This window comes from Labeo rohita, chromosome 8 (genome assembly GCF_022985175.1).
Source record: "Labeo rohita strain BAU-BD-2019 chromosome 8, IGBB_LRoh.1.0, whole genome shotgun sequence".
Lineage (NCBI taxonomy): Eukaryota > Metazoa > Chordata > Actinopteri > Cypriniformes > Cyprinidae > Labeo > Labeo rohita.
Window position 1 is genome coordinate 13008979 of NC_066876.1, and position 18974 is coordinate 13027952.

An 18974-nucleotide genomic window follows, 5' to 3' on the forward strand; every position below is an offset into this window, starting at 1 on the left:
ATGCTATAACTGAAAATTAACTTCAATGGTATTAATATTTTGTGCATCCCTAATAAACATGATTCCAACATATACTATACAGACAGGGTCCTATGAAATCAATTTTATTTTTTCCTAAATTCCCTTGCATTTATGTTTCCAAATTCCGTTTTCTCCATTTAAATTTTTCTGTATTCCGTTTTTTCTTTTTACATTTTTTTGACTCTGTTTTAAAGGTAAAATAAAAAAAAAAGAATCAAAATGCATGTCTAATTAATTGAAATCATGAAACTTACACAATTTAACAGCAATCTGTTTAACATTTAACAAAATTTGAATTTTTTAGGCCCTAGGAAATAAGTTTTTTTTTCTTCTCAAATTCAGTTTTATTTTGACCAAATTAAGTGTTTTCCATTAATTGTCTGGATTCAATTTTAATGGTTTTATTAAATTTTAATAATCAAAAAACATGTTTAATAAATTTGTATTATAATCATTTATTTATTAAGATTGGGTATATACATTTTTCTGGTGAATATTTAAAAAAAAAAAAAAAGTCTTAATAATAATTTTATTAATGGTAGCAGCACTATTCTAATATCACCGTTTCTTCAAGTTAAACCAAACTTTTATTGAGACTGGTTGTTGTTGAGATCTTTAAAGGAGAACTCCACTTCCAGAACAACAATTTAAAAATAATTTACTCACCCCCTTGTCATCCAAGATGTTCATGTCTTTCTGTCTTCAGTCGTAAAGAAATTATGGTTTTTGAGGAAAGCATTTCAGGATTTTTCTCCATATAATGGACTTCATTGGTGCCCCTGATTTTGAACTTTCAAAATGTAGTTTAAATGCAGCTTCAAAGGGCTCTAAAGGATTCCAGCGGAGGAAGAAGGGTCTTATCTAGCGAAACAATCGCGTCGAAAGGTCACACGGAACATAGGCAGAACTAAAGACCCAGTGTTTACAAAGCGAACACGCAAAGACTAAGGAAGTGCAAGTAAGTCAAACGCTGTTTACAAACAAAAAGGTACAACGATGTCAGACAATTCTGAAGTTGTAGGAGAAAACAAGATGGAGTTTTTCACCATACCTTTTTGAGCCGGAGTACACAGACAATGAACTTAGATGTGACTCATAACCTCATGAATACGCATCCTAGAGCCTGTGCTACACGAGCTTTTGTGCTTTAAAAAAAAAAAAAAAAAAAAAAAAAAAATACACAAATTTTCATTTTTCCTTCTCAGAAAGAAAGAAAGAAAAAAAAAAAAAAAAAAAATTATGACAGATCGTTTCGCTAGATTCCTCAGCCAGGATTGTTTAGAACCCTTTGAAGCTGCATTTAAACTGCATTTTGGAAGTTCAAAATCGGGGCACCAATGAAGTTCATTATATGGAGAAAAATCCTGAAATGTTTTCCTCAAAAACCATAATTTCTTTATGACTGAAGACAGAAAGAACATCTTGGATGACAAGGGGGTGAGTAAATTTTTTGTAAATTGTTGTTCTGGAAGTGGACTTCTCCTTTAAGTTTCTGTTTGTATATGATATTATGAGCAGTTCTAGAGATTATGTTTTGTCATCCCAAACTGGGCGAATTCAGTGACATTCTGTGTTTAACAGTAAATTCTATTTTTATGACAGGATTCTGCAATTCCGTCCCCGTTTTCTGCATCGCGGAAATCATAGGGACCTATATAGAAAACAGTTCCTAACCTCTTTATGTTGAAGATGGTCTCCCAGTGTTTCTCCGTCATGTTTTTGATGAGCTGCACCTCGTCTAGCACTAGGTGCCTCCAGCGTCTCTTCAGGAAATGAGACTGATCTTTCAGCAAGAGCTTGTATGAAGTCACACACACATGAAAGCTGTTGGGCTCACTCCACCGCTGCACATATCAGACAACAATGGGAAAATGAGAATGGTCAAAAAAAACATGGACAAAAGCTACCCAATTAACTCAATTAACAAGAATTTCAATAATAGACATGTGGCAGTATGTAAGAGTACAAAGCAGGCTAGCTAGCTTTCTCTGGTTCATACCGATCTCTTGTATCTGCGCTGCCTTCTGCCACCGAGATACAGGAGTATCTTCAATCCAGGACACCAGCGTTTGAACTCCATCTCCCAGTTGAGCAGCTTACAGCTCCTCACCACCACTAAATGTGGCCCCCAGATACCTGCAGCAATCACACGACAGCAGAATGTGTTGCATTTTATTCTTAAAACACAACAAATGAATGCTTTGAGACGAAAACTAATTTTATTGTCTCTATAAAGTGGTAAGTGTGGCAGGTGATTGTACCCTGGTTGCAGGCCAAGTGAGCAAAGTAAGCCACAGTCTGTACGGTTTTGCCAAGGCCGGTTTCATCTGCCAGGATGCCATTAAGGTTTTTGCGGTGGAGGCTTGCCAGCCACTCCACCCCGACCTGCTGGTACTCTCTCAGAGAGCCATGCAGCAGAGCAGGAGGGGAGCAACGAGTCTGAGAGGAAAAGGTTCATGAGTCATAATACAATCAGACACTGAGACCAGTTTGAATTAAACAGCTGCTCAATTGAATCTTATGTTAGAACATAAATGACTCACTGTTAGAATGGTCCTGGCGCTGCCTTTGGGCAGAATGAGGTCTGTTGCTGCAGCGACCTCAGTGATATCCTTTGTGGGCTTCCCATCAGGACCAGAAGCCGTCCGTTCAGCCCCACGGTATTGATCCATACTCAGCAAGGAGTCTATCAGCACCGCATCATGTGGACTGTCCAATGGAGAATCCATGTCTGAACAGAAAAGAACAGAGTGACTGTGACGTCAAATCAACATACTGTCAAAAGTACTGATTTATTAAAATTCTTTTGCATTTCAGGGATTTTATGGTGCTCTAAGTTCGTTCTCAAGCAGCAGATGTACACAAACCCTCAGCTTCCTCTCTGTCTTCATCTTCACTCTGGCTGGAAGGCTGCGGCCACTCAAAGCCCTCTGCATAAGCACCAGCGTACTGCTTCATCAGATCATCCAATGGCACTTCAGCTAAATGTACGAATAGATTTATATGACATTATGTTTCAAATATATATGAGAATGACATAAAAGGACATATTTGTCCTTTTCAGTCTGCTATTGCCAACTGCATACATTTTGGTACAGGTGTGTATTTTTATTGGAATTTTACTATTTCACATCCATTTCCTTTAATATATCTATTTTGCACTAGGTACAAAACATTTTTACACTCAGCACCTTTTGGACAAAAATGTCCCCACTAAAACCCATTAAAACTGCTATTTTTAAATCACAGTGGCAAATGATGCAATTTTTGTTAGGAGGCTTTCATTCTGTTGGCAAGGCTTTTAAATGTAATTTTTGGACTATTTTTTCCTAGATGGTGCCATTTCTTCAGGTTTGGTCTATAAAGCAAATACTCGCTTTATTCCTGTTTTTCACTTCTGCATATTATAGTGGTTTGTATGTGTGTCATAAAAAAATTGTGTGTGTGCCTGTGCGTTCTTGTTACATTTGAGAGAGAAAAACTCTATTGCAAATCACAAATCCAACCACTGTGTGCACCAGCGGAGTTTTGCTGGCATCTTATGGGGAATATTTGACACTGGGCCCAAACAAAATCTTACTGAAAGCTCATTTTTTGAGATATCAACCTCAAATTTGGAACACAGCTTGTTTAGATTTATGGCTTTGATTTTCTAGCAGGTTTAGAGTTCAACATGTTTCATTAAATATATATAGTTTATGTAATATATGCTTTATATAAAAGCATTTTCATAAACTTAAACCAATCTGCCATGGGTCTTCTTTAAAATGAGGCCAAACTTAAGTCTGTGCTCCCAAGCTTCTAATTTTTATTACAATTTTTTGACATGGACATTTTTGTCCACTATGGACCTATGTGTAACTTTTTTTAAATCGATGCACAATGGTTAAAAACCTTAAAATGCCCAAAATGATTATCATATATTTCAGTCTGTCTAAACATGCAACACTCTATGCTCATACATAGTCTGATATATTTCCAAAAAGGTAAAGCGATTAAAAAAAAAAATCATCCTTAATTACTCACCCTCGTATCGTTCCAAACCTGAAAGACCTTTGTTCATCTTCAGAACACAAATAAAATTATTTTTGATGAAACCAGAGGGCTTCTTGGCTCTGCATAGACAGCAACCGTAATTTTATGACGCTACAAGAATACTTTTTGCGTGCAAAGAAAGGTCTTACGGGTTTAAAACGACATGAGAGTGAGTACTTAATGACAGAATTTCATTTTTGGGCAAACTAACCCTTTTAAGGAGGAGTCTTTAAAACTGTTTAAAGACATGCCCGTAAGTTTAAGATGTAAAACTTACCTTCTTTTGTTAATTCGGCCAGCTCTGCTTTCTGATCAGCTGCCACCTCAGTAGCCTCCTGTTCTTCTATTGTACTTTCCTCATCTTCAACTGCAAAACAACAACAGAGCAATCAGCAGCGTGCGCATAGAGAACGGAAATCATCTATGTATAAATGCAATAGGTACCCTCGACATCCGACAGAGAGGTGCTTGACTTTCTCTTGCGGGATGAGCCAGTCTCCTGCTGAGAAGGAAAAAAGGTAAGAAAAATTGTCAATGAGAAGATGAGTGGTGCGGCAATGCGGAAGGATCTTGGAGAAGTCATGGAGAAGGTCTTACCGCTTTACTGTCTTTATCTGACTTCTCTCCAGATGACTGGGTCACTTTAGCACACTGGCCTGTAGCAATACAAATCTCTTCTGAATTAATAAACTCTGACAAAGTCTGAACATTCAGTTAAAGACAGGTCAGATACCATTACTTAATCTCACCTTTATTCACAGCCTTCTGCAAGGTAAGAACTTTTTGGCGTTTGTCGTAGATCTCAAAACGCAGCTTGATTTCCACAACCTGTGGTAGAATGAAAAAAATGGTCTATATGAAGAACTAATAGAAATCGCCATATACAGTGGAACAGCATTTACCACAGTAACATTTTCTGTCTGTGTGAATGCTAATTTATTATAAATATGATGCATTATTTTGTATCTGACCCACTCCGAGACAAAGGCAATGAACCCAAACACAGGTGAATCCCTTTTGAGGTTGCGTAAGATTCATATAAAATAAATATTTTATTTTTTTAGCTCCAGTACTAAAGTAGTTAGGGTTATTATTATTAACTAAAACTAAAATTTAAATATAGATTTTGTTGAATAAAATCATTAATTGAAAAGAAGCTGAAATGTGAACATAAGCTCCAAACCCCCTAGGGTTACTTCCAATCTAAAGTATAAGATGAATAGGAAAAAAAAAAAAAAAAAAAAAAAAGAGAAATGTTGAATTGCCAAGTAACTAAAATGAACTGAGTTTAAGTTGAAGTACTAAAATGCCTAAAACTAAATTAAAGTACATAATAACTGAAATAACACTGGTGTAAATGGTTTGTAAATTTACCTGTTCAATATTGGACCAGAAGTAGTCAACCCCACGAGCGATGGTGCTGGCAATATGCCGCAGCCTCATCTCTTCCTCCCTCTTCTCACGTTCCTCCATCTTCTTCTGTTCAACATGGTAACGTGCACATGTGCGCACAAGCTACAGAGAGAGATTAACCGAAAATCAAAGTTGAATTTTAACCTGCTCCATGATGAACATTTACTGGCAATAGAAGATGTGGATGAATACACTGAGGTTACATCCGACCTCTACATTGGATGTATGCCAATAAAGTCAAACGTTTACATACCTTGCAGAGTTTGCGAAATGTTAATTATTTTACCAAAATAAGAGGGAATCACACAAAATGCGTGTTATTTTTTAGTACTGACCTGAATAAGATATTTCACATAAAACTCATTCACATATAGTCTACAAAAGAAAAAAAAAAAATAGTTGAATTTATAAAAACAACCCTGCTCAAAAGTTTACATACACTTGATTCTTAATACTGTGTTGTTACCTGAATGATCCTCAGCTTTGTTTTTTTTGTTTAGTGATAGTTGCCTGCTGTTCTTCAGAAAATTCTTTGGTTTGTTATCATTTTTGTATATTTGAACCCTTTCCAACAATGACTGTATGATTTTGAGATTCATCTTTTCACACTGAGGACAACTGAGGGACTCATATGCAACTATTAACAGAAGGTTCAAACACTCACTGATGCTCCAGAAGCAAAAGCGATGCATTAAGAACCAGGGTGTAAACTTTTGAACAGAATGAAGATGTGTACGTTTCTTATTTTGCCTAAATATCATTTTTTTTTTTCATGTAGTATTGCCCTTCAGAAGCTACAGATGATATTTACATGTTTTCCAGAAGACAAAATAAGTGAAATTTACCCTGATCATCAAATTCAAAAAGTTTTCACACCTGGCTCTTAATGCATCATTTTTTTCATTTGAACCTTCTGTAATAGTTACATATGATTCCCTCAGTTGTCCTCAGTGTGTAAAGATGGATCTTATAATCATACAATCATACAGTTTTTAAATACATAAAAATGCTGAAAAACCACATAATTTGTGGGACCTGACAGATTTTTCTGAAGAACAGCAGGTAGTTTAACTGTTCAAGACAAACAACGGACACATGTATATCTATCACAAAAAAAAAAATTTTTAAACAGGGTCATTTTTATACATTCAACCATTAATTTCTCTTGTGGACTATATGTCTTACGTGAAATATCTTATTTAGGCCAGTACCAAATAAAAAAAAAATACAGTGCATTTTGTAAAAAAAAAAAAAAAAAAAAAACAACATTTTGCAGATTCTGCAAGTTGTATGTAAAGTTTTGACTTCAACTGTAATTGGCTCAGTTTATAGACCATCACAGACCAAGAGTGAGTCTTCTCACCTTCTTGGCAGCAGCCATCTTCCAGCGCCTTTCCTGGGCAAAGTCAGCAGCCATCCACTGCATCTCCTCCAGCAGGTAGTCCCAGTGGGATTTGGGCCTGCAGGCCTCCTGCAGCTTGGGTAAGCGGCTAGCTGACCACTGGCCCTCTTTACGGAGCTCTGCGATGCGCTGATGCACTTGACTCTCCTACAATAAAACGTTACAATCTTGTGTGAGATATATGCAGTGTATACCACAAAATGTGGTCATTTCATTCATAGTTAAAGATCTGACTGTTCTCACCAGCTTGGCTTGTTCTGCCTGCTTGTCCTGAGAGCATTCTTGTGAGTTCTGCGCAACTGGACTCTGACCCAGACTGGACATTTTCAGCCCGGTGGTGCCATTTGTGACAGCGAGTTTGGACTGGGCAGCGGGAGAGAGGCTTGGGCCAGTACTGGGGGTGCGGACCGGGGCAGAAGGGTGTGGGGAGGAAAGAGAGGACGGGGATGTGAGAGGAGCAGGAGACATGGAAGGGTTGGAGAGAGAGTTGGACATCAAACGCTGGGCAGGTTGAGAGGAATCTGATCCAGGACGCACAAGTGCCACAGTCTGAAAAAGAAAGGACGAGCTGTAACAGAATCTACTGTTGCGAGTAGGACTGTGCAATATATTACTTGCATACTCACCGCCTGTCCAGGCTGCATGACTGGCTGCTGCATCTGTAGGTGGAGTCCTGACTGCATCTGCTGAAGCTGTGCCTGCAGCTGCGCGTGTGGGTTGACCTGAGCCAGCACAGCCCCGGCACCCTGCACACCTTGAACCTTAACCTGGAGCTGACCACCAGCCACCGGAGCCTGCTGGTCCACCACCATAGCCTGGCCCTGAGACAGGGACAGAGGTAGGCCAGCCATAGGGAGCCCACCCTGGGGCAGGCGTCCTGGAAGCTGTGGGGGTGGCGTGTGGAGGCTTGCAGCGTTCTGTACCGGGGGACCTTTGGACGGGTCGTACTGCTGCTGGTTCTGTTTCTGCCCACCAATTTGGACCGTTTGTGGGGTCGGGGGCATGCCTCCTGTTATAGGGGTGCAAGATGAAGGAAACAGAGCAGAGACAGAAAAGAGAGAGGAGAAAGAGAGGGATATGGAGGGCAAGGAAGAGTTCCATAGAAGGAGAAAATGAAGAATTGGAAACACAATATATTGTCTTAGCTCATGTCTGTTTACAGAGACCACCTGACTGCATTTAATAGCAACCAGCCTTGTCTTTTTTTTTTTTTTTTTTTATTGTAAATATTTCTTTATAAGCACCCTACGGGCTCATACTGAAAGGCCAAAATGTTATATTTGACACTTTATATAACACTTAATATCTGACGTCATTTTTCCTTGTTTTTAGATAAAATGAAAAGAACATGTCTGAGTCATAGTTCACCCAGAAATCAGAAGAAAAAAAATACAAGGATTAGTATTAGAATTTTAGCTGAAGCATTATTTGTCTGACAATTAAAGGTATAGCTCACCCAAAAATGAAAATTCTGTCATTAATTACTTAACTACCCTTATGTCATTCCAAACCCGCAGGACCTTCATTCAGCTTTGGAACACAAATTAAGATATTTTTGATGAAATCCAAATGCTGATGAGATCCAAGATGAAATCCGAAGATGAATGAAGGTCTTTTCATTTTGGAACGACATGAGGGTGAGTCATTTTATTTTTTGGGTGAACTATTCCTTTAAAGGAGAAGTCCACTTCCAGAACAAAAAATTACAGATAATGTACTCAGCCCCTTGTCATCCAAGATGTTCATGTCTTTCTTTCTTCAGCCCTGAAGAAACTATGTTTTTTGAGGGAAACATTTCAGGATTTTTCTCCATATAATGGACTGGTATGGTGCCCCGATTTTGAACTTCCAAAATGCAGTTTAAATGCAGCCTCAAACAATTCCAAATGCGGTTGTAAACGATGCCAACTGAGGAAGAAGGGTCTTATCTAGAGAAACAATCGGTTACTTTCATTAAAAAAATACAATTTTTAATACAACTTTTTAATCTCAAACGCTCGTCTTGTCTTGCTCTCCCTGAACTCTGTGTATTATGGTTCAAGACGGGTATGTCGAAAAGCTCCAATTGTATTTTCTCCCTCAACTTCAAAAATCATTCTGCATCACTGCAGAAGTACAGACCCAGTCTCTGAAAAGTGAACATGCAAAGAAGATGCAAAGAAACACCTTTAACAAAAAAGGTCAAACAGTGAAATAGGATGAATTTGAAGTTGGGAAGAACATGAGATGGGTATTTTTCGACATACTGACATGAACCGGAAAAAACAGTTTAGGCAGAGCAAGACAAGAGAGCGTTTGGCATTAAAAAGTATATAAATTGTATTATTTTTATGAAAATAACCGATCGGTACACTAGATAAGACCCTTCTTCCTAGGCTGGAAGGCTGGTTTACAACCGCATTTGGGATCATTTGAAGCCGCATTTAAACTACATTTTGGATGTTCAAACTTGGGGCACCATATCAGTCCATTATATGGAAAAAAATCCTGAAATGTTTTCCTCAAACAACAGAATTTCGTTACGACTGAAGAAAGAAAGTCATGAACATCATGGATGACAAGGGGTGAGTACAATATCTGTCAATTTTTGTTCTGGAAGTGGACTTCTCCTTTAAGAACACTCATCATTACCTTGATGTTAGATAATACTTATTTCATAATAGGTTTATGCAATAACATACATGCAATTTATTATATTGTATAAATTATTTCATATATATACACAAAAATGTATATTTACAATTTAAAATTGTATAAAAAAAATTGTAAAATTGTATTAAAACATAAAATAATATATATATATATATATATATATATATATATATATATAAATAAACAATATATACAATTTTAAATAAATCACTGTAATACAGTATAATTAAGATGTTTCATTTTCATGAAAACACTATTGAATTCTTTATGGTTCTAAAAATCCATTTTGATTGTGGGGTGCAACAGAACTCAGACATGATTTTTCTCATTTGTGTTTTGCAACTAAACTTCTGTTGATCTTATGGGTATGATGTTATGAATTACCAGCAATGTGTTACACAATGCTGGAGAAAAGGGAACATTAATGAAAAATACTGTTCATGTCACAATGACTACATAACAAAAATCAAGGAAAATTTACATGTTCTAATGAATGAAAATTAGAACTCGTAAATGTGAAAAATCAAAATACTTTGTTCAATGCTTAAGAATACTACAATGAAGAACGAAACTAATCATGCATTGCCATTGAACTATTCATAAGAGGAAAAGTCTAGATAAACAAAGAAACAAATCAAGTAAACAAAATGAAACAAAAACAGGAGAAGAACTCAAAAAAAAAAAAAAAGCACATAAAGGTAATGGACACAACTGAAGCGCTGACACACTTCATGAACATGCATGAAGCAGGTAATGTCTGGAACATTTGCGTTAATACTTGAGCTACACAAAGGCAAAGCAGAGGGTATAGCAGAGGAATGACAAGGGAAGTTCAGCACAGAAAAAGGTAAAGCCCAGCTGTAAACACTAAGTATCTCCCTCTTTTAGCATTTCATCATGTTAAATCACCAAGTATGTCAATTTGTCAACTCTCAAGCTTTCTGAGGTTAGGCTGCTTTCCTGAGCGCCACTTTCAGCTCTTCACCATCAGGTCATGAAGCAATGCTATGGAAACCGAAGATGAAGGTGGGAACTGAAAATATGGTGACGAAAATACGAGGAGAAACGAAAATAACTCGCTACATGAAGGGAACCAAGACTGAAAATGCATTTAGATTCCAAGTTGACAATGCAGTGAATTTAGGGAAGTGAAGGAGGAGCTTTGTAAGATCAGGAGAGGAGATGTCAACTATACAACCTCAGAACTAAACGCAAAACAAACACTATGTGAAACAGGACATCCCAGTGGACAGTTTGGGGCTCATCATCATCTGATGAGCCCTGGATGGAATCAGAGATGCCGTTATGGCAAAGAAGAACGTAAACGGATGAGGTGAATGGCTCAAGGAACTAATGAGCAAATCATAAATGAAAAAAATGTGATGTCTTCCAAATTGATCTTCAGCTGTATCTTCTGCCCAGCTGTCTCTCTGATGGTTAGAGAAAGCTTTTAAATGAGGGCTAAGTTTGAACGGAGTCCCAACAAGTGGATCACAACTGGTAGATGATGCTTGGATAAAAGGTGGGATCAACTTTGGGAACTCTGGAATGAACCCTGACCTCCAGCAGCATTGAATAACCGTCACAAGAGCGGATCTGTCCCGAGACGCAACGGCGCTCCTACCTTGCGCTGTCGGCATGAGCTGCTGGAGGGGAACGCCGGGAGATCCTAAAGGAGTTACAGCGGGGTGCTGGAATATCATCCCATGCCGACCCACTTCCATCCGGGACCTCTTAGCCTGATCTGGGATGCAAAACACACAATACCCTCAAAACACAAAAAAAAAAAAAAAAACCTCCCTCCCAAAAAATGAGACAGAGAACAGGAAAAACCAAAAGAAGGAGAAAAAACACTTTGCACACGGCAATGATGTTTGCACACCAGCAGGTAGCTGCTGGGAAGCTCCGCTCCCCCGTTATCTGGATTACAGGCTTCAAACACAGAGCTGGGAAAAGATGCTGGAATACTGAGTAAGCAGAAGCGAATTGGAAGGGGAAAACGGAAAGCAAACAGAAAAAGTAGAAAACAAAAAGGGGGAATAAAGAAACAAACAAAAGCAAAACAGGCTTCCACCTTTGCCCTGCGTCAACGTCGCCCTACCTGCTTGTGCCATGACCTGCTGTCGTTTGAAAGCCTCCATGTCCACAGGGTTAGAGATGCTGCCACCTGCCACCCCGGCATGGGTCTGTGAGACGGTAAACAAACCAAAGTGAGAATCTCATTCGCTCAGAATAAAAAAAACGTACTGTTGACCTTAACTAAAATCTTGCCTGATTATGTCTAATGTCACAATTCTGTCAAACCGCATAATGAAAGCACTATCATACTGAAGGTTAAAATCTTTGAAATGTTCTGAATGAATCCTCCTTCACATTTCTAGTAAGGAAGCCTCCATCACCTGGAACTGCTGCTGAGCAGAGAACGCTGCAGACACGTTGGGTGGGAGTTGTGTAGCTATAGCAACAGGAGTCACCGTCTGTCCATCCTTTCCAGTCACTACTTTCACCTGAGAGGTTGTCATAGAAACAGATGAAAGATACAAAGCCACAGAAAATACATCTTGATATTTCCAAATGAAAAGGAGACTAAGAGTTCCCTACAAAGGAAAGTTTCTTCATGGGTCATAAAGACATGATGAACATGTTTATTATCTGGATCTATTCATTTATTTAAAAATACACTCATTTCTAAAAATTATATTAATTTTCAATGGGGGTGTGCTGAGGAACAAAAAAAGGAAATTATATTTAGTTTAAAAGTTTGGGGTCAGTAAAAAATTTGAAAGAAATTGATAATTTTATTCAACAAGCATGCGTTAAATTGACCATAGTGGACAGTAAAGATATATACGCTTTAAAAAGACTATATAAATTGAATTCTTTTGAACTGCTATTCATTAAAGAATCCTCAAAATATTGAGTTTTAGAAATATTAAGCACCACAAGTGTTAATTAAGCAGTGAATCATCAATATTAAAGTGATTTCTGAAGGATTATGTGACAATTTCAGCTTTGCCATCACAGGAATAAATTTCAGTTTAAATATTTGAAAAACAATTAAAAATTGTACCAACCCCAAACTTTAGAATGTGAGTGTGATTTTATTATTTAAAAATATATTAAAAATATTAACAAATATATTAATTAATATTAATATTATATAATACATTTCTAATTACTGCTTATTAATAGTTAGAATAGATTAAATTAAGGGTAAATATTGGGTAACATTACAGAATGTACAATATAGTCATGCACACATAATATGCGCTTTATAACTACTAATAAACAGCCAATGTGCGAGCAAAATTAAAATACATTTAGTTTTATCAAAATTCTTTTTTTTTTTTTTTTTTATTTAAATTTTTCTAGACTCTGATTTAATGGTTACATTAAACTGTATTAATCAAAAAAACATGTTTAATTAATTAAAATCATAAATTTAACAGCAATTCATTTAAAAAATTCAACACTAATTACATTTTAAGGCCCTATGAAATGCGTTTTATTTTTTCTCAAATTTAGTTTTATTTCGTACAAAATTCTGTTTTCCATTAATTTTCTAAAATCTGTTTTATGGGTTTCATTAAATGTTAATAATCAAAAGCATCTCAAATTATTTATTTTAAAAAAATTATAATAACATTTCTTCAGAAATACTGTGTTGTTTATTTACATTTTTCAGGTAAATAAATTCCTTAAAAATAATATTTTGATAATTATATTATTACTAGTAGTAGTACTATTATCACATTAAATAATATATTTCTGTGACCGTTTCTTCAAGTTAAACTGAACTTTTATTTTGAAGGGTTTCTGAGAAGACCTCTGTTTGTATATGATATGATGATAGCTGTGGATTTTCTCACAGGCAGCGGTAAAATACTCATGAAGTGATGTTTATATATTACGTTTATGTGTTCACCTACTCATATATTGAGGCAACAGAGGCTGAAAACACTGCAAACAATATGAAACCAACATGACTAGGGTTAATGTAAACTTAAAGTTTAAAATCATAGAATTTAAGTGCAGGAAGGGAAAGAAGTTGTGCACTGTTTGTGCATGCATCTAAAGTGTTAGCACAGTGTTGAAACCGTTCTGTGCATTTGCACTGCAGAGAAGGTCGTTCCGGGCCGGATCTGACGTTTCTTTCACATTTACCACCCAATATGCACAAAAATACATCAGTATATCATCATAAACAGGAGTTTTTTGTCGAAAGTGAAAGTAAACAGATGAGAAAGAAAACGCATGTGTAACAATATTTTTAGATCCGTGTGTGTTCGGGGTTGAAGAGACAGCAGTCTAATAAACGTGCTGCCTGTCATTAATGCTAATCCAAGAACAAAAAGTCATTCACTAATCTTGACTGAATATCTTTCAGAACTTTAATGAGGATTAATCTATATTTTATTTATGAAAAGAAAACTATGCCGTTTTTAAACTTTTGATTTAAATTTCTGTACCTGCACTTTGTTCAGTTGTATTTATTTATGCTATTGCTTGCACCTGTTTTATTACCGACTGTTTACTTGTATTTAACAATTTAATGTTTGACATTTATATTAGTCTAGTGTTTTTGCTGTGGTATTTTTGTAAAAACCATATGCAAAAGTGTTCTGTATACTGCTGATTTTTGCTCATGTTATTCAGCTGCAACAGAAAGAAGAATCAAAAATCGATATAATTCAAACGATACCCAACCCTAAACATAACTGCAAAAAGTATGTTCTAACATGTATGCTTTTTTTTCCTTTATCATGGACACTAACTTATCACAGATCTTTATTTAAAGAACAGTGCATTCAAAAACAGACTGTAGGTAAAAGCCCAATGCATTGCTTTACCTCATCATTGATGACCTCAGACTGCTCTTCCTCGTCCTCTTCATCCTCAAGGTCAAGATCGTTTTGCCTCAGGTAGGTGAAAAGAGGCACACAGGGCTTTTTCTTGAAAGCAAGGTAGTCCATCATGTTCCCTTGCAGATGCTGCAGGAAAAAGAGCTCGATCAGATACTCCTTAAACACCTCCTTCAGACTCTCCATCTTCTTCGCATGATGCTCCAGACACTGCTTCCTCAACTGCGCCACTTCTGGATTTGAGGGTGCAATCTCCTCCAGCTTCTTCAGCTGCATTTTCTTCATGCTGGTGGGGGTCAGAGACTGGTTGGCGAGGCCCTGAGAAGGGTTGCTCCTGGATGGGCTTGATGGAGGAATGGCAGATGGGACCCCAAAAGTGGCTCCTGCCGGGGCCGCCACAACGCCTTGCGCCGTCTTCTCAAAAATCATGGGACGTGCTAACTGGCCTTGGATGATGCTACTAATCTGAGGAGGCAGATTGGAGGTGGTGATGTGCCCAGGGCTGCCCAGTGTTGGGAGAGCAGCTCCTGCTGCAACAGGGCTTTGTGGCCCCAAATGGTGTATAGTGCCTCCAGTTTGAGAGTGTGGCTGGGACAGGCGTCTTTCTCTGACAGTCCCTGGTGTCCCAGGTGAGGTGAGCTGAACAGCTCCTGCTGTTGTCGGAGCCAGTTGAGCCAATCCTGTTCCATCCTGGTATACGAAATGGCCACTTCCTGGTGGGCTGCTTAAGTTGATTTGCCTAACCATTATACCTGCCTCCACAAACCGCGTCGGGCTCTGACTGCACACTCCCAGACCCGACCCAGGAGCGCTCGGCCTGGGCACAGCCTGTATTGGGACAGGACTGTGCTGGGTCGGACTTTGTGGCTGGATGGTCTGGGGCAAGGGTGACGTCACCACGTAAGACGAAGACCCAGGTTCAAACCTCCACTGCTGAGCTGAAAAGCTTGGGGATCCTGGGCTCTGGAGAGGAAGAGAAGTGAGGGTGATCTGTTGGTTCCCAGGAACCATTGGTCCCACGTTCTGTAAAGTGATGTTCATGTTCTGGCCTGTGACTGGACTCCGACTCATTATGATTTGATAATTGGGAGACTGTGGTGCAGATGGGCTGGCGGACGGAGCAAAAGATGTCACCGGTGACTGGGGGTGATTGGCATTTGCTGGCTGCTGCTGGGTAACCGGCATGGGCTGTTGCTGTTGTTGTTGGGGCTGTTGTGGTTGTTGCTGCTGCTGTTGGTCTTCCGCCTCAGATCCAGTGAAGGACTTGGATCTCTGAAGGTTCCTCTGCACATTTGGTGGGCCTCCTCCATGGTGCATTGCGTGCCACTTCAATTGTATTAAAAGACACTCTGTGGGGAGACAACAGAGCAATGATTCTACCACGCAAATATATTTCGGTTGGACAAAGATTTAGAAATTCATACTAAACCTCAATGGAAAAAGTCATTTGTAGAGACAGACCAATATTTTCGCTCAGGCCAATTAAAAGTATAGCTCACACAAAAATGAAAATTTTGTCATCATTTACACTGACGCTCAAAAGCTTCAGTAAGGGATCAGTAAGATTTTTCATGTTTTTTAAATTAGTGTTTTCTGCTCATCAAGGCTGTGTTTATTTGATTAGAATTACAGAAAAAAACAGTAAGATTTTCAATTATTATTGCAATTTTAAATTTTTAATATACTTTAAAACAGAATTTATTCCTGTGATGCAAAACTGAATTTTCAGCATCATAGTCTTCAGTGTTACATACTTCAGAAAGCATTCCAATATGCTGATTTATTATCCATGCTGGAAACAGTTGTGCTGTTTAATATTTATTTTGGAACCTCTGATATTTTTATTTGAATTCTTTGGTAACTAAAACGTCAAAAACAACAGCATTTATTTAAAAGAGAAATCTTTTTTAGCAATATACACTACTGTTCAATGTTTTGGGTCAAAATTCTTCTTTCTTTCTTTGAAAGAAATTAACACTTTTATAAAGCAAGGATGTGTTAAATTAATTAAAAATGATAGTAAAGACTTAGATATAGATTTCTATTTTGAATGAATGCTGTTCTTTTTAACTTTTTATTCATCAAAGAATCCTGAAAAAAAAAAAAAAAAAATTGGCAGCACATATATATTCCTACTAATAAAACAGCATATTAGAATGATTTCCGACACTTGCGACTGGAGTAATGACTGCTGAAAATTCAGCTTTGCATCATAGGAATAAATTATATTCTAAAGTATCTTAAAACCATTCACGTATATGTAATATCATTTTGCAATATTACAGTTTTTTGATCAAATAAATGCAGCCTAAGCATAAGAGACTTCCTTAAAAGACATTACAAGTCTTACTGATCCCAAACTTTTGAACAGCAGTGTACATTTATATATAAAGCCGTAACTAAATCTGTTCATCATTATAAAGCAATTCTGTCTCTTCAGATTCATAAGGATTAATTCAACAATGTCTTTGCTAACTATTTAACACATGGATATTTAGGTGGAACTGTATTTTTCAAAGACCAAGAAAAGTCATAAAGAATTGAGTAAAGACAGAATTTAAATTTAGGGAGAACTATCCTTTTAACAGACCAATAATTGGTCATTCTAAGATTTTCATCCTCATACAATGACAATGTAATAAACTGAAGTGTGTCTCCTTGTATCAGTTATGGAATCTACAAACAGCCTTGTCAATAGCTAACCAATTTCTTTATTTTATTAAATATTTTTGTTCAGAAATCTATATATTGACCACCCTGACGTCTAAATATCATTATCAGCTATTGAAAATAATTATTTTCGTCTACTCACATAATTATAAGGACAAGGGTTTGAATGTAGAAACTATATATGTGTGTATGCTCCAATCTAAAGCATTAAGAACACAATATTCACAAACCAATGTAAAACAAATATCTATGCATACAGTATACTGACAATACAGCAAATATCAACTTGATTGCATATATATGTAATGTAAATTATATTACATTCTACACTACTATTGCTAGCATAACTCTTCTAAATGATGATATTAAAATATGTGACCTTGGACCACAAAATCAGTCATAAGCAGCACGGGTATATTTGTAGCAATAGCCAGCAATACACTGTATGGGCCAATATCATCTATTTTTCTTCTATGCCAAAAATCATTATGGTATTTAGTAAAGATCATGTTCCATGATGATATTTTGTAAATTTCCTACCATAAATATATCAAAACGTACTTTTTGATTAGTAACATGCATTGCTAAGAATTTCATTTGCACAACTTTAAAGGCGATTTTCTCAATATTTAGATTTTTTTTGCATCCTCAGATTTTTAAATAGTTGCTCTTGGCCAAATATTGTCTTATTGTAACTAATACACATCAATGAAAGCTTATTTATTCACCTTTCAGATAATGTATTAATCACAGGTTCAAAAAACTGACTCTTATGACTGGTTTTGTGGTCCACGGTCATATTTTACAAACCTTAACATAACAATTTCGAACAAATTTGCTTTAAAACAATGTGCACTGAGAAAAACAGTAGATAAATAAAATAGACTTGATCTAACCATTCAGTACAATCAATACAGTATCGATTAGCTATTGACTGTCATCCATTCAACCTCTCATAGAAATTCACCATGGTAACCACATAAATACAATTACAGATGCTGACATTACATTAAGAGTTCATTTTTACCACCGTCGAAACAAAATAACAGAAAAACCTCTGACAGATACGTACTCCGTTTGAATCAGATCCCGTATTAGCTTTTTAGCATCTTACACTAGCAATTATGGTATTTTGAGGGGGAACACAGTAACAGCGATACATCTTAGCAAGAAATAATGCCCACTGTGGAGCTGACAACACGGTGTTTACTACTAGTAAAGCCCTCTCTGCTCTAAAGGCTGACTGACACAGTGAGCCACAGCCTGCTACTGCTAACAAACCCACCCACTCTCCGCTTATCAACACCTAACGTTAGCTCTTCTTATCCACTGAGAACACGTTTAACATACCCGTCTCTATTCCTCATGTATATGTAGTGGTGTAGTTTATGCGAGCATACAAAGCAGAAGATGTTTAAGTTTCCGCTAGCTGAGCATTAGCTCGTCTGCTAAACACAAACATCAACACGCGCCACTTACTGTAAAATCACCGTCCCGCTCTCCGACCATCCAATATAGCTCTGTCTTCAGAGTCTAAGTGACAAAACACCTGTGTTTCCACTCTGACAAACACAAAACGCAATAAGAACTGTTATAAGCGTTTGACAGATAATTCTGTGTGAAACATGGCGATAGACTGATTTTTTTTTTCTTTCTTCAATGAATACCCGGAAACACTCGACTCGGAGAGTGACGTTTACTTGACTGACGGGCTCTTGCCCAATCACACCACAGAATAAAAGCGTAACGTATGTGTGGGGGCGGGACTAACGTAGGTTTTACTTCCCTTCGTTTGCTTGCAACGCGACTTACTAAGGATTATGAGAATTTATAATTTAGTGGAAATTGTATGTATTTTATCTATATGAATTAGCCCTAAAACACACGTTTATATCTTAAAACTTGGCAATGTACAATCT

General features: G+C 37.2%; 1 protein-coding gene across 6 annotated transcripts in view; it reads right to left on the reverse strand.

The window, feature by feature from the left end:
* ep400 (E1A binding protein p400) overlaps nt 1-18699 on the reverse strand; it is a 41658-nt gene extending 22959 nt beyond the window's left edge. For 4 of the 6 annotated variants that reach the window (XM_051118017.1, XM_051118013.1, XM_051118015.1 and 1 more), the window contains exons 1-18: nt 18535-18699; nt 14374-15734; nt 11923-12030; nt 11625-11709; nt 11148-11267; nt 7498-7880; nt 7115-7420; nt 6833-7018; nt 5431-5571; nt 4806-4884; nt 4654-4712; nt 4501-4558; nt 4334-4423; nt 2889-3002; nt 2565-2752; nt 2283-2460; nt 2021-2157; nt 1696-1865 (exon numbers count right to left, since the gene is read on the reverse strand). In XM_051118017.1, the coding sequence (XP_050973974.1) occupies nt 1696-1865; nt 2021-2157; nt 2283-2460; nt 2565-2752; nt 2889-3002; nt 4334-4423; nt 4501-4558; nt 4654-4712; nt 4806-4884; nt 5431-5571; nt 6833-7018; nt 7115-7420; nt 7498-7880; nt 11148-11267; nt 11625-11709; nt 11923-12030; nt 14374-15702 (3731 nt within the window). In that variant the 5' untranslated portion in view covers nt 15703-15734; nt 18535-18699. The remainder of the gene's footprint in view (nt 1-1695; nt 1866-2020; nt 2158-2282; nt 2461-2564; nt 2753-2888; nt 3003-4333; nt 4424-4500; nt 4559-4653; nt 4713-4805; nt 4885-5430; nt 5572-6832; nt 7019-7114; nt 7421-7497; nt 7881-11147; nt 11268-11624; nt 11710-11922; nt 12031-14373; nt 15735-18534) is intronic. The other 2 variants (XM_051118012.1, XM_051118016.1) reach the window with 2 other exon arrangements.
* Between the last annotated feature and the right edge of the window lie 275 nt (nt 18700-18974).